This window comes from Mytilus trossulus, chromosome 4 (genome assembly GCF_036588685.1).
Source record: "Mytilus trossulus isolate FHL-02 chromosome 4, PNRI_Mtr1.1.1.hap1, whole genome shotgun sequence".
Lineage (NCBI taxonomy): Eukaryota > Metazoa > Mollusca > Bivalvia > Mytilida > Mytilidae > Mytilus > Mytilus trossulus.
In genome coordinates, this window is record NC_086376.1 from 27839471 (window position 1) to 27855434 (window position 15964).

At 31.5% G+C, this 15964-nt stretch overlaps 1 protein-coding gene across 4 annotated transcripts in view; it reads right to left on the minus strand.

Annotated features, from left to right (window-relative positions):
• Window positions 1-1901: 1901 nt before the first annotated feature.
• The window catches only part of LOC134715010 (RAB6A-GEF complex partner protein 2-like), a 32867-nt gene continuing 18804 nt past the window's right edge, over window positions 1902-15964 (minus strand). For all 4 annotated transcript variants that reach the window (XM_063576836.1, XM_063576838.1, XM_063576835.1 and 1 more), the window contains exons 3-9: window positions 15673-15821; window positions 14295-14378; window positions 13276-13425; window positions 10084-10224; window positions 8918-9045; window positions 6485-6662; window positions 1902-5538 (exon numbers count right to left, since the gene is read on the minus strand). In XM_063576836.1, the coding sequence (XP_063432906.1) occupies window positions 5315-5538; window positions 6485-6662; window positions 8918-9045; window positions 10084-10224; window positions 13276-13425; window positions 14295-14378; window positions 15673-15821 (1054 nt within the window). In that variant the 3' untranslated portion in view covers window positions 1902-5314. The remainder of the gene's footprint in view (window positions 5539-6484; window positions 6663-8917; window positions 9046-10083; window positions 10225-13275; window positions 13426-14294; window positions 14379-15672; window positions 15822-15964) is intronic.

Sequence of the window (15964 nt, forward strand, 5' to 3'; positions counted from 1 at the left end):
TTTGATTGTAAGAAGCTTCTGTCCAAGTTTGGTAAAAATCCAGGATAATTTATGAATCTAATAAATGTTTTAAAAACTTTAACTGTAGACTGTATGTAATGTTTACTGGGAGAAAAACTAAGTCCGTTTATAAGTAAAATACAGTAAAACAGGTTCAAAATTTTTACCAAATTTTCTTCTACATACTAGCTTTTGATCATAAACAAGCTTCTGTCCATGTTTGGTACAAATCCAGGATAGTTTAAGAAAGTTTTTAAAATTTTAAAAACTTTTAACAAGAGTGAACGTAATGTTTCCTGGCAGAAAAACTAATTCAGTTTATAAGTAAAATACCCAAAAAATTATTTTGTTTTACTAAATTGACTTCCGGATACTATCTTATCATCATAAACAAGCTTCTGTCCATGTTTGGTACAAATCCAGGATAGTTTAAGGATGTTATTAAAATTTTAAAAACTTTAACCAGAGTGAGTGTAATGTTTCCTGGCAGAAAAACTAATTCAGTTTATAAGTAAAATATGGAAAAAATGATTTTTCCCCAAAATTTACTTCTGAATACTATATCATGATCATATACAAGCTTCTGTCCAAATTTGGTAGAAATCCAGGATAGTTTTAAGAAAGTTATTAAATTATCAAAACTTCAACCACAGAGTTAATATTTGTGGAAGCCTACGCCAACAACGGAATGTAGGATAGCTTATGTCTCACTTTTTCACCAAAAGTCGAAGGCTCGAAAATAATAACTTATGAACCATTCAACCCATGCCTTTCAAATTTTTATATATTGTTTCTGCAGAAAAAAAGGTCTTGTCTGTTTTATTTATCATTGAAATGTAATATAAAGGTTTTACTACAGATCTGATAAACTTAACATTATAAATGGTGAACCATACCCCACATTTAAACATATACACCAGATATAGTGGTCCTATCCCTTAAAGTACACTGAGTAACAGAATGAACCACAAAATCTCAACATTGGTTAGGTCAAGGTCATATAAATCTTAACCAGGCAGACATGTATAGCTAACAATCATTCCATTCACCTGACACCAAATACAGTTGACCTATAGCTTATAGTATCTGATAAATTGAAATAACTTTTAAAATTTATTATTGACCAATAAACCATAAGAATGAGGTCAAGGTCATATGAACAATCATTCCATACACAAATATAATTGACCTATATATTATGCTTATGATCTATGGTTCACTGAAGGAGGAGTTTTCTTGAAACCATTAGCACCTTTTATACACTCCAAAAATTACAAATTTCAAAAAATCTTATAAAAGCACCTTATGTATTTATAAAACAATAGAATGACCACAAGCCCACCCACAATATATTTTTTTCAAACAGCCAGTAATGTCAAAGTTTCCTAGTATTCAAACTGTTGGAGGTGTTGTCCAGAAACATGATGCACCTCTTATGCAAGTAATACTCCATAAAATGACAGTTTAACTTTCTTACAAGGGAGAAAATATAAATAACAAGAGTGATCACCCTTTAATGTCTCTCCTGCTTTACTTAACATTGATTTAATGTTCGAAGTCATAAAGATAAAGGTTGAACTGAAAGCATCACAGAAACACAGGTCAGATAAATGCTGTCAGATAGACATTACAATTTTTTTAAACACAAAATACAGTTTACCCATAATTTATGATAAATGAAAAATAGACCATATTAGATAAAAATTAAATGATTTGCCAATAAAACGTACCATCAACCAATGAACCACAAAAATGAGGTCAAGGTTAGATGCTATCTGCCAGACAGGCATGTACACCTAATATAGTCGACCTATTGCTTATATAATAGGAATAAATAAAGAATAAAAACATATTGTATATATTTTATTTTAAGAATAAAGATCATTCACTGAATTTCTCTTCTTTATAGATTAAAAATAATAATAATCTAACAAATGAAACTTTCTTTAATAAAATAAGTATCATACATCAACATAATTACTTGCAATTTAAAAGATGCATTTCAGTAAATACTGACAATGCAATTTCCCATAGGAGCTCCTTTTACGGCTAAAACTGTACCACTTTTACTATGAAGTTTTGAAAAAAATCTTATCCTGGAATTAAAGCTCATATACATGATACACACCACAATTTTTTTCAAAGGTCAAAATATAGGGCTGTGTGGCATATTTTCAACTTTTATATGCATTGAACTTCTCAGAGTTTAAACTAACACTAATTTTCTGAACTACCCCTACCTCAAATGAAAGGTTACCACAGATCTTAATGTAAACAATATGCACATGTTTACATACTGGTAACATTCCCAATTTATGTCTCTGTGAGATGGAACACAGAGAGCATAACTGGGAACCAGTATGTAAACAAAATTAATTTTCTATGAATATTCAAGATCTCCCCAAAAGAGGCATGTTTTGAGAAACAGCTGTATTTACAAAATGCAACCTAAAGGCATTTCAAAGGAGCAAAATGTTAACTCTGGAGAGTTTTTAAGATGAAAGATTTTACCATGTATCACCCAAACTTGAATGAACACTGTAAATAAGGCCATAATCAGATGCACCCTGCCAGACACACTTGCACACTTAACAATCATTCAATGCACCAAATGATAGAATCTCAACAAACAAACCTAACCATGAAAACTTAACATTGAACAATGAACCATCAAACTGAGGTCAAGGTCAGGTGATTCTAACATAAATCCATACACCAAATAAAGTTAATATACCTACAATTTAATAACAACTAAAATATGGATGCAACAATGATAACCTTACATTGACAATATGGCCATGAACCATGGAAATGGGGCAAGGTAAAATTAACTATTTGGGATGGAAATGAGGTAAAGCAAAATGAACTATTTGGGATGGAAATGAGGTCAAGGCAAAATGAACAATTTGGGATAAAAATTGGGTCAAGGCAAAATGAACTATGAAGGATGGAAACGAACACCTTACACCAAATAAATTGACTCTTTGCTTGCCTTTACAAAACATTGAAATACTATTTTTTAATGTTGATCACTGATCCAGGAAATAAGGTTCAGGTAATGTAAATCCTGTATGACAGATACATAGACCCTGTAAATATTCAATAAACAAAATGTTGTAGTCCTTTTTATCATTATTTATTTTATTTATTGCATAATTTGTCATAATTTATGACAGTTTTCTGAAAATTTCAGTTGCACTGATCCTTCACCACAAAAAAGTTTTGTTGAAATATTCTTTATATAACATATTCTTTACTTTTTAACCAATATTTCAATGAGTGAAGGCCTAGGTGGCTCCACAAATCAAAGCATGATAATGGTAAAATAAAAGGTGACAAATTTTTTTTTTCTATTTAAGGCTTATAGATCTATAGATGTGAAGCCAAAATACAATTTTCCTTATTACAGTATAAAAACCAGATGCTCTGCAGGGCATAGCTTTATAGGACTGCAGTGGTCAAACCCTGAACAGTTGGGGCAATTATTGACACAACATTCTAGCTTGATACAGCTCTGAATTTGGATTGTGATTAAGTGGTTGACACATCATATGTTTTTAACACAGAATGAATGTGGTCTAATGCACTTAAATATTTTTGCTATTCACTATGCTGTTGCATAATCCCCTCAAAACAAAATATTTGTAGAAAAAATCTTTTTAATATCTGAAATTTGAAATGAGAAAAAGTTTACTATCCTACCCCTTCCCCCCTCCCACATTTTTTTCTCACCTCCTTCGATTCCTTATTAAAAGAATATTCAAATTCAAATTTCTAATGGAGTTGGCAACAATAACTATTCATTTAGATACATCATAAAATATTAAAATATAAAATGACATACAGTCATAGTTAAAATTAATATTAATGAACAGTAACTTCTAAAAATAAATTTACAGCTACACATTTCAAGACAATCATCATTTCTTGAACCATAATTTTTAAGCAGTGTAAGGGAGGTAATCAAGTAATCAAACATACATATAAGTGTTGTTTAAATTTTAATTGGATTTCCTTCCCTTCACTGCTTTTAAATTTTCTAAATTGTCTGTAAACAGAAAAACCCTTGTTTTCCCCCTTTTTTGTCCCTAGTTGCTTGATAATTTGAACCATAACCCCTACCCCATAACCATTGCTTTGAAGTATGGAAACTTGTGGTATATATTCAGAGATTTATACACTTAAACACAAGTTATTGACTAAAAAATAAAAAAAATGCATATTTTGGCCCCCTTTTTTGCCCAAATTCCTACACATTAGGGACCATAACCCCAAAATCAATCCAGACCTCCTACCTGTGGTATTAAACATTGATGGTACAATTTCAGAGTAATTGAAATGCTTATACACAAGTTGATATCCTGAAAGTAGAAAAAGGCTTGTTTTGGGCCCCTAATTCCAACACAGTAGGGATCATCATCCCCAAAATCAATACCTACCTTCCTTTTGAGGTATTAAACCTTTTTATAAAATTTCATAGTGATCCATTCATTTAAACTAAAGTTTTGTCTGGAACCAAATGTGTCTTCTGACGATGACAGAGACAACGACATCATACAATATTTTTGCAGTCGTATAATAATAGACTTAGCAATACATGCACATAAAATTTACTCAAACAATAAAAGTTAAAATATGTGCATATACAGGGCTGTATATTGGGTTTTCTTGCTGTACTCCTTTGAGGTATTTGAGGTGTTAATTTTAAAATTAATATTGAGAAATATAGCGCTGCTTTGCTTAAATATGTATAGCGTTTTTTTTAAATAATAAATTTTGAAGTAACATAAAATTACAGAGTCTAAAATGTGTAGAAAACAACCTTTCATAGTTGAATACAACTTTTGTTCTAAAAAAATACATTTGTATTACATGTATTATGTATTTAAACACAAAACATCCACATAAATTTAAAATTGTGTATTGAATGACAGTAAAATTAACCATATTTATACATGTGTCCATCAAAATCATGTCCCCTTTCCACAGATGTAAAACTAAAATGAAAGATGTATTGATATGTATTTGACTGTACATTTATATTACATTTTTCACACAGGAGATATAAGTAGATGTTGTATGAGTGCCTATGAGACAACTCTCCATTCAAGTCACACTTTGTAAAAGTACACCATATTATAATATGTCAAAGTACAGTCTTCAACATGGAGCCACATACACATATTTGTTCTTTTTATATCATACTGCACATATTTCTTTGTTTACTGAATACATTATGGCAAAATGCTTGTAGTGAAATATTTTCTACTAAATGAATCTTTTGACAAAGAAACATAATCTATACATATATAACTTATATTTGTACACATGACCCACTTTTTAACATTGTTACACATGATGCATGTATTGGACTTGTGGGATAAATTTTGATGGGCAAGTCCCACACCATTGTTTCTACATTAATAGTAGCAGGTCCTCTCCAGCTGGCTGAATCATCCATATTTGTTGGTCTTTCTGATTCAGAAATTGGGTCACTTGAAGTCACAAACTCAAAATGTAGTCTCCATCTCAAACAAACTGTAATAGTAACAATAAATGTTATTATAGACAAATACAAAAGGCAATATTTTGATGATACACTTAAAAGGAGATGATATAAACAAAATCCACGATAAACCTTACTACACAATATCTCTGAACAGTTTAGAATATATTTGCATGATCAATACATGATTAAATAAATTTACAGAAAAACAAGAATGTGTCCCCATGCCAGTACACTATCATTTTCTATGTTCAGTGGACCGTGAAATTGGGGTCAGAACTCTAATTTGACACTAAAATTAGAAAGATCATATCATAAGGAACATATATACTAAGATTCAGGTTGATTGGACTTCAACTTCATCAAATACTACCTGGACCAAAAACTTTAACCTGAAACTAGACAGACAAACAGACGCACAGACCAGAAAACAGAATGCCCCTCTTCTATTGTAGGTGGGGTATAAAACATTCTGGTACTTATCAACATGCAACTATCAATCAAAGATCTTTGCAGTCCTAGAGGAGAAAGGTTGCTTTTTGTTATATAGATATCAATATTATTCCTTTTGAATATTGAAGAATATTTTTCATTTTGTTTAAAATGTTTATCGTAGTAGATAAATTTCCAAACATTCTGTCAGTTTTTTTCCCTCAAAAGAAGTGTAACCTCTTTTTTTTGCATTTTTATAAAGAAATAGCAGTGTAAAAGTGACATACAAATAAATCTTATCATTCTTCACTTGTTCAAATGTAACAAAATATTTAGAAATTTATATCATTAATACAGCATATGGTTGTGTTGGTATATCATTTCAGCCGGCATATTTTTGGATTTGTTTAAACAGGGAACAATGATGTGCTTGGTTTATTTAAATTAGTTTTAAATGTTTAATTCTAAATCTATTATAAAGCATTAATTAGCTGTATTTTGAAATTCAATATTGGTACATTAATATGAGTATAAGTTTGTTCTAACCTATATCTGTTATGAAGCATGGAGTAGCTGTCAGTGGTATAGGTATATTAACATGAGTTTTATCTGTATGAAGGCACATTTCCTGATGTTTGACATAAGACGTCACAGCTGTTCCTTGACCAGGCTTCTTTCTACATTCTTCTGAGATTTGCTCCTCACTTTGTAATGTTACAGAATACTGAAAAATTAAAGTAGAAAATATTTGAGCCAATGAACTTATTAAGATATTTGTTGTTACCAAATAGTTCAATGAACAAGCAGAAATAAGAATGTGTCCATAGTACACATGACACACTCTCACTATATATCTACCATTTTCTACGTTCAGTGGACCATGAAATAGGGTCAAAACTCTAATTTGGCATACAAATTAGAAAGATCATATTGTAGGGAACTTGCGTAAAAAGTTTCAAGTTGATTGGACTTCAACTTCATCAAAAACTACTAACCGGAAGATGGACAGACAGTAGAATGAACAGATGGTTGAATGAACAGATGGTTGAATAAACAGATGGTTGAATGAACAGATGGTCGAATGAACAGATGGTTGAATGAACAGATGCACAATCCAAAAAAAAACCCAACATGGTGCCCTTAGGTGGGGAATTAATTTGTAGAAGACCCCCATTAACTAAACTGATCAAATATTAAAATAGCAGGAGCAGATTTTGATGGAAGAAGTACATCGATTGTTAAAATTTAAATAAGACTAAAAAAGTTGTCATTTTGTGGCATTTAATAATATCACAAAATAGATTTATCATATGAATGAAAAAAGATATGAGACATACAGCACAATACAGCAGACCAATAAAAATCATTGTTTAAAGATGAGAGATATAATAGTCTTATGTTTTAACAATATGGCATGCTCCCACTAACATTTATCTGTGATATTGATTTTTGAAATAAACAAACTGTATTCCTGATACATGTATTAAAACATAAATATTTTTCAGTTTTATGATGTTTTAATACAAAGCATTTTTTCACTTATTTCACACAAGTCAGTTATTTTTAGGATTTGAAAGTCCTGTTCTATTTTGACAACTGTCAAACTTTTAACATAAGTAAAGATATAAACATGTAATCATGATTTTGTACAGGGGGGCACACTGGCCTATTGCAAAGCACATAAAAAACACATGTTTCACTTGTGAACATTTCTTTTTTCTGGATAATTAAACTTGAATGTGAACACAGGTAAAAATTGTTTATAAAAGTAATCATTAGCCTACAAGAATATTCTCTGGGGACATTTAATAATTATGAGTAAAATTGTGAATGGAAATAGGGAATGTGTCAAAGAGACGACAACCCAACAATAGAAAAGACAACAGCAGAAGGTCACCAACAGGTCTTCAATGTAGCTAGAAATTCCCACACCCGGAAGCGTCCTTCAGCTGGCCCCTAAACAAATATATACTAGTTCAGTGATAATGAACGCCATACTAAACTCCAAATTGTACACAAGAAACTAAAATTAAAAATAATACAAGACTAACAAAGGCCAGAGGATCCTGACTTGGGACAGGTGCAAGAATGTGGCGGGGTTAAATATGTTTATGAAATCTCAACCCTCCCCTATACCTCTAGCCAATGTAGAAAAGTAAACGCATAACAATACACACATTAAAATTCAGTTCAAGAGAAGTCTGAGTCTGATGTCAGAAGATGTAACCAAAGAAAATAAACAAAATGACAATAATACATAAATAACAACAGACTACTAGCAGTTAACTGAAATGCCAGCTCCAGACTTCAATTAAACTGATTGAAAGATTATGATTTAATCATATGAATATCAGACACAATCCTTCCCGTTAGGGGTTAAGTATCATACTATCATAACATATATGAGAAGAACATAACCCGTGTCATGCCAACAACTGTTTTTTTAATAAATGTGTTTAGTTCCGATGCAAAGACCCTATAACTGAATCAATACTAACGGCAAAATATACAATCTTTAATGACCTGACAACTGTATCATAACTATATCCCTTCTTAATAAGTCTATTTAAAAGTTTTGTTTGTTTCTGAGGTGACTACTGACATTTTTGTGCTTTATAAAGAATATGACCGTTAAAAGCATAGCAATCAGGATTTAGTAACTGGTGACCAACAATTTTCTTACAAAAACTCATCCATAATTCCAATCTTATAAAAATTAGTTTCCCGCACTTGCTCCTGGTTGTTTATATGACCCACACATGAGATAAAAACAATGAGGAGAAAGTGCGGAGTAGTAATTTTAATTAGATTACCATAATTCCAAGCTAATGATGCAAGTTTTATAGAAAATGTCCAATCTTAATAAATTTTCATAACATTCAACCAAATCTAAGGAATTTCATTTCTGCCATTTATATTTTGAGTCTGTCATACCTGGGACAGATTTAATTTATTTGTAGAACTTTGGTTTCTACCAACCTGGACACATGGTATTGTTCCATCTGTGAAGTTGAACACACCTACAATGTCTTCACCTAATTTATAGGCCTGTTTGAATAATATAAACTTGGCTACTTTTCCTTTGGCATTTGTAATATTATATGAATCTAAAATAAAAAAGTTTGTTTTAGGAAACAACCTTATATAAAGAAAACATGTCATAAAATCTTGGTTAATATTAAATGAAAACATGTCATTTGGTCTCTTGTGATATGATTGTCAATGTGACAATCATATCACATCTACTTATGTTTATATGTTGAACTGTGCATATTGCTGTGTGATTGTTTCTTTTACATTGGTTAAAGGTATAGGAGGAGGGCTTAGATCTCACAGAACATGGTCAACCCTGTCACATTTGTGCGTCTGTCCCAAGGTAGGAGCATCTGGCCTTTGTAAGTCTTGTATGCTTTTTTAAGTTTTGATATATATTTATATGATTTAGTTTAGTGTGACGACAGTTTTTGTTGAACTAGTATTCATAATTGTTTAGGGGCCAGCTGAAGCCTGTATCTGGGTTTGGAATTTTCTAGCTGTGTTGAAATCCCATAGGTGGCCTTGTGCTGTTTTCTGCCGTTTGGTGTGGTAGTTATCACTTATCACATTTCCTGTTTCCATTTTCAATTTTATTGTAGCTAAAACAATTAATCCTCATGTTTTAGTCTAAAGAAATACCGGTACATGCTGAATTTAGAAATACATCTTATTTTCATCACATCTCAACTCAAAGCAAAATTTTGAAAACTACATTTCACAATTTGTCTGAAGACTGTGACCTTTATACCAATATGGTCTGAAGACTGTGACCTTTATACATATATGGTCTGAAGACTGTGACCTTTAAATGAATACTGAAACTATGAGTGTTTTGTAAACAAAGCATGCGTCTGGCATACACAATTTTAAGTCTGATAACTTTGATGAGTTCATTTTCACCCTGATCAAATGACTTACTTACTACAAACCAAGGTGTGATAATAAATTAAATCTGTACAATATCATGATCAGAAATATTCAACACTTTTTGCCTAACTAAGCTGCACAGACTGTTAGTCAACATACACATTCAACAACAACCTTCAAACTCAAACTGCTTTTAGTTTTGTTTCTCCTTTCCATAGACACCAAATTTTGATTAAACTTACGTGGTGCTTTTCTTGCTGTGACTGTTGATAAAACTTGCATGGCAATATCTAATAGAGAGTTCTCGGACTGCTGAGGTTTAAGGAATGGATTTGAGGGTGTTACCTCTTCTCCCTCTGTGTACACACTTATATCATTTAAACCTAAATCATACAAAATAACATGATTTACTGTTAATATATTTAACTAGACATCATTGAGATGGAAGCCAATTCTGTAGGCCCACTGTGAATAATGTGTGATAAAAAATATGAATCTTTACCGTAGGACATAAGGGTTGTCAACTGAAACCAAATTTTTTGAATTTGACCTTTGTCCTTGGAAGTTGTACATACATACAAGTTGCACATACTCTGATGTTATTTAATATACATGTCAATTATAAACTTTGAAATCATAAAGGTTCTCAAGATATAGAAATGACACGATCTTTACCATAGGACATGGGGTTGTCAACTGAAACCAAAGTTTTTTAACTTGACCTTTGACCTAGGAAGTTGTACCAACATTATGACACAACCTCTGGTCTAAGTTAATTAACATGTCAAGTATAAAGTATGCAATTATAATGGTTTTCTAGATAGAGCGAACAGAATTTGTTAGACAGATGGAAAGTCTAACCACTATAGGATGACTTGCCATTCAGCAGGGTGCTAATTATCAGTGTATAAATGTTTTGATAACCTTATGATTTTTAATTTCAAGACAAACTGTATTATCATATTTTGTAAATACAAGAAAGTTGAAGTTAATTTGTATGTTATTTTACCCTTATCTTTGTCTGCTATTAAAAAAACATATACAATACAACTCACCAATAACCTCTGTTATTATACAACGCAGTGAATCTATTTATTTGTACTTATTTATATTTTATGCCTTCAAAAAGTATTTTTATTTGCTTATATTGTCCAAACCAATAAAAAAAAATATGTGTTGGGGTTAATTTTATCTATCAACAAAGGAAAATCAGATGCTCCGCAGGGCACAGCTTTATACAACAGCAGAGTTTGAACCCTGAACATTGGACAAGTATGGACACAACATTCAAGCTTGATACAGCTCTGAATTTTGGATTGTGATTAAATAGTTGACACAACACAGGTTTATAACACATAAGGACTGTGGTCTAAGAACTTAAACTTAAAGACTTTAAATTTTAAATTGGACTATTATGGTCCAATATCCAAAATCAAAATACATGGTTAGATTCAGCATATCAAAGAACCCCAAGAATTCAATTTTTGGTAAAATCAAATAAAGTTCAATTTTGGACCCTTTAGACCTCAATTTGGGCCCAAATATCAAAAATATAAATATATGGTTAGATTAAGCATATATCAAAGAACCCCAAATATACAATTTTTGTTGAAATCAAACAAAGTTTAATTTTGACTCCAATTTGGACCAACTTGAAACCTGGGCCTATAATCAAAAATCTAAATACATGTTTAGATTCAGCATATAAAAGAACCCAAGGATTCAATTTTTGTTGAAATCAAACAAAGTTTAATTTTGGACCACCATTTACACCAACTTGAAAACTGGCCCAATAATAAAAAATTTGTAAGGGTTCCGCGGAACCCAGTGTCTTGCCTACTTTTGCTGTAAATTGCAGGGTCAACAACAATGAGGAAAAAAATCAATTAAAAATATTCCTCTTGATACTATCTTATGATTGTAAGAACCTTATGTCCAAGTTTGGTAAATATCTAGATTAGTTAATGAATCTAATAAATGTTTTGAAAACTTTAATTGCAGACTGTATGTAATGTTAACTGGAAGAAAATCTAAAGTCCATTTAAAAGTAAAATACAGAAAAAATGGAGTTATCTTTTTTACAAAATTTACTTCTGGATACTATCTTATGAACAAAAATAAGCTTCTGTCCAAGTTTGGTACAAACCCAGGATAGTTTAAGAAAGTTATAAAAATCTTAAAAACTTTAACCATAGAGTGAATGTAATGTTTCCCTGCAGAAAAAATAAGTCCATTTAAAAGTAAAATACGGAAAAAATGAATTCATTTTTTTACAAAATTTTCTTCTGGATCTTGTGATCATAAACAAGCTTCTGTCCAAGTTTGGTAGAAATCCAGTATAGTTTAAGAAAGTTATTAAAATTTCAAAAACTTTAACCACAGAGTGAAAATTTGTGGACTCTGTCGCCAACGACGACGACAGAATGTAGGATCGCTTAGTCTCGCTTTTTCGACTTAAGTCGAAGGCTCGACAAAAATCTTAGTACATGTTTAGATTCTGACAGCATATCAAAGATCCATAAAGATTCATTTTTTGTTAAAATCAAACTCAGTTTAATTTTGGACCGTTTGGACCTTAATGTAGACCAATTCGAAAATGGGACCAAAAATTAAGAATCTACATACACAGTTAGATTTGGCATATCAAAGAACCCCAATTATTCAATTTTTGATGAAATCAACCAAAGTTTAATTTTGGACCCTTTTGGCCCCCTAATTCATTGGTACCAAAACTCCCAAAATCAATCCAAACCTTCCTTTTGTGGCCATAGAGCTTATGTTAAAATTTCATAGATTTCTGTTTACTTATACTACATGCTTTTTTGGGCCCTTTTTGGCCCCTAATTCCTAAACAATTGGGACCAAAACACCCAAAACACTCCCAACCTTCATTTTGTGGTCATAAACCTTGTGTTTAAATATCATTGATTTCTATTTACTTATAATACTAAAGTTATTGAGCAAAAGCCAAGCAAAATGCTTATTTGGCCCCTAATTCCTTAACTGTTGGGACTAAAACTCCCAAAACCAATCCCAACCTTCCTTTAGTGGTCATAAACCTTGTGTCAAAATTTCATAGATTTCTATTCACTTAAACTAAAGTTATAGTGAGAAAACCAAGAAAATGCTTATTTGGGCCCTTTTTGGCCCCATATTCCTAAACTGTTGGGACCAAAACTCCCAAAATCGATCCCAACCTTCCTATTTTGGTCATAAACCTTGTGTTTTAATTTCAAAGATTTCTATTCATTTATACTAAAGTTATAGTGTGCAAACCAAATGTCTTCGGACGACGACGACACCAACGTGATACCAATATACGACCAAACAATTTCCAATTTTTGCGGTCATATAAAGATAGAGATACAAATACAAATGTAAATATAAAACCTCATGAAAAAAACCAATTTAAAATATATATGTGTTGTCTTTACCGTGTAATACCATAACTCTAAATGGCATTCTGATAAGTTTTGTTGGCTGATTAAATTTCTGTGCGCCAATTGTAACTTTGTAAGAATACTTCACTGCCTGGCCTTTATAGGAAGGTGGAGAGTCTACAGGTATCACATCTTCATATATAACTTAAAAATAAAATGATAGAGAGTCTAAAGGTATCACATCGTCATATATAACTAAAAAATAAAATGAAACATTATCTTAAAGCCAGAATTTTTATATTACAGACAGATGAACTTGTCAGCTGGACTTGTCAGGTATCACATACACTGTAATATTGTTGCTGTGTGCTTATTTTTAAGAGAATCTATGTAATGAATATGTGTAAGCTCTGATGTGTTTGATTAACGATGGTACGTTCAATGGTACATGTATTATGCATTTCTACATGCCTTTGATTTAATCCAATATACTCGTCCAATAGAGACATTTCATATACAATTTATAAACAAAACATTGGCTTTTACAATCTGTCCTGTTTATGCAAATATAGTCAAGGTGTGAAATATTGATAAACAGCAGAAATTTGCTCTTTTGAAGATATCTAACAATAAGGGAAGAATCTTATAACCTATCATTGATTTATTGTGGTTTAAGATGAAACAGGAACATTCCCTCTTTATATCAGTACAAATTGACATAGTGGTTAAAGATGAAACAGGAACATTCCCTCTTTATATCAGTACAAATTGACATTGTGGTTAAAGATGAAACAGGAACATTCCCTCTTTATATCAGTACAAATTGACATTGCAAATTGTCAAGATGCAGTCTCATTGACATATAATCTCCTTAGCACTTTTACTTTATACTGGGTTGTCAGGGTAGATGTAGTTGAACAGTCAATATGTTTATTAAATACTGTTTTGTAATTAGCAATAAACTGATTTTCTACATTATCAATATTATACATAAATGTGCAATAATTTCAGATAAGAAATCACATTGTAAAAATTTGTATGTAGTACGTATTGCTGTTTTTTCTTTATCTTACATGACTTTGATTCTCCAGCGGCAAGCTTTAGATCACAGAACAATATCCTGGGCTTTGTTGATAAAACTGTTAGTCCACGTTCACCTATAAAAACATACAGAATGTAGACAACCCAAACATACATGTATACATACATAATGTGAACACAGTCTTCATGATAAACTCAAATTCACAAATAATAGTACAGTGTATTATCTTGTAGGTATGATGCAAACAACACCAAAGACTCAGAATTAATTGCTTTGTCCCTTTGGGTTTTGTTTTATGGACATATCTACTTATTGGTTCTTGACTAGTTATATTTGTTATTTTCTAATACAAGAGTTATTTAATTCCTGTTTCAACCTTTATTTGAATCATGTAAATGTATTTTCAGATAATAAAAACATCCCAAATCATGTCTGAGATCGGTTTCTACAAAAACAGAGAAATACAAACTGGTATTTGGTCAAGATGGTCAAAGGTTCTTGAAAGCGTTCCTTTTTTGCAGCAGACTTTTTCAACATGTGTCTATCAAAAGAAGTTGATTTCAATTGGGCTTATGTACTAGGTCAATGTGGTCAAATGATCTGCAGGGCTTCCAGATCAAATAACTAAACCTTTGTACTAATTTTAAGATGGTCAATCAGTGTGGGTTTCTACCTATATATATATATATCATTTCAACCTAGCACTATAGTCATGATTGGGCTGCTTACAAAAGCAGATCATCCCATCTCTTTACCTCTTAAACATACTGTGTTAAAACCAACTTATTTTTACGGATACCTTATTTTGCATTAAGCCCTTTCTAGTCCATTTTGTGACATTTTAATTTTGCAGTTTTCAAATTTACTTGGCGTAATAGATATGGAATAGGTATTTTTTGACTTGTGAAAGTCGTGAAAATATATTGCTTGAAAAAATTAGTTGGTTTACAGTATTTCCAAAAAAAAAGAATTTTAGGAAATCATTTGTAAAAATAAAAATGTGCACTTTACTAACTGTTGTGTTTAGCAGGAGAAGGTTTTTGATTTATCATGAGGTAACTTTGGTATTTGTCACATAAAAAAACATTGACCATCACACTATTTAAATGTCTACAAAACTGTGAATAATAATGTATATTTGTTTATGTCTAAAATCAAAAACATATTAAAATGAACATTTGACACAGAGATGTATCTCCTGGTTTAAATCTTCAGAAATGCCAATGTTAATACAGTTGAATACCAAATATCATTGACTTACCATAAGTAGTTTCCCTTAAACTGACCTAGCTAGTCACCAACTTAAAAAAAAGTTTGAAGCTGCCGCTGCTTCAAAACCCAAGTCCCACCTCTGTATCTTTCTCAAGGGAAGACAAAAGCTATACTGATATACAAGTTACATAGTTTACCTTTATTGGGTACAAATGATGTGTCACACCCAGTAGTTGACACTTCTTCTGTTGACAGTTGTTGTGATTTCGGAAGGTGCACCCTTGATTCACTGACAGAACACTGACATATTATCTGTACACTAGACCAGGCTAGACTATCTGTATCACTATAAATAATAAAATTGAGAATGGAAATTGGGAATGTGTCAAAGAGACAACAACCCGACCAAATAAAAAAACACAACAGCAGAAGGTCACTAACAGGTCTTCAATGTAGCAAGATTCCCGCACCCGGAGGCGTCCTTCAGCT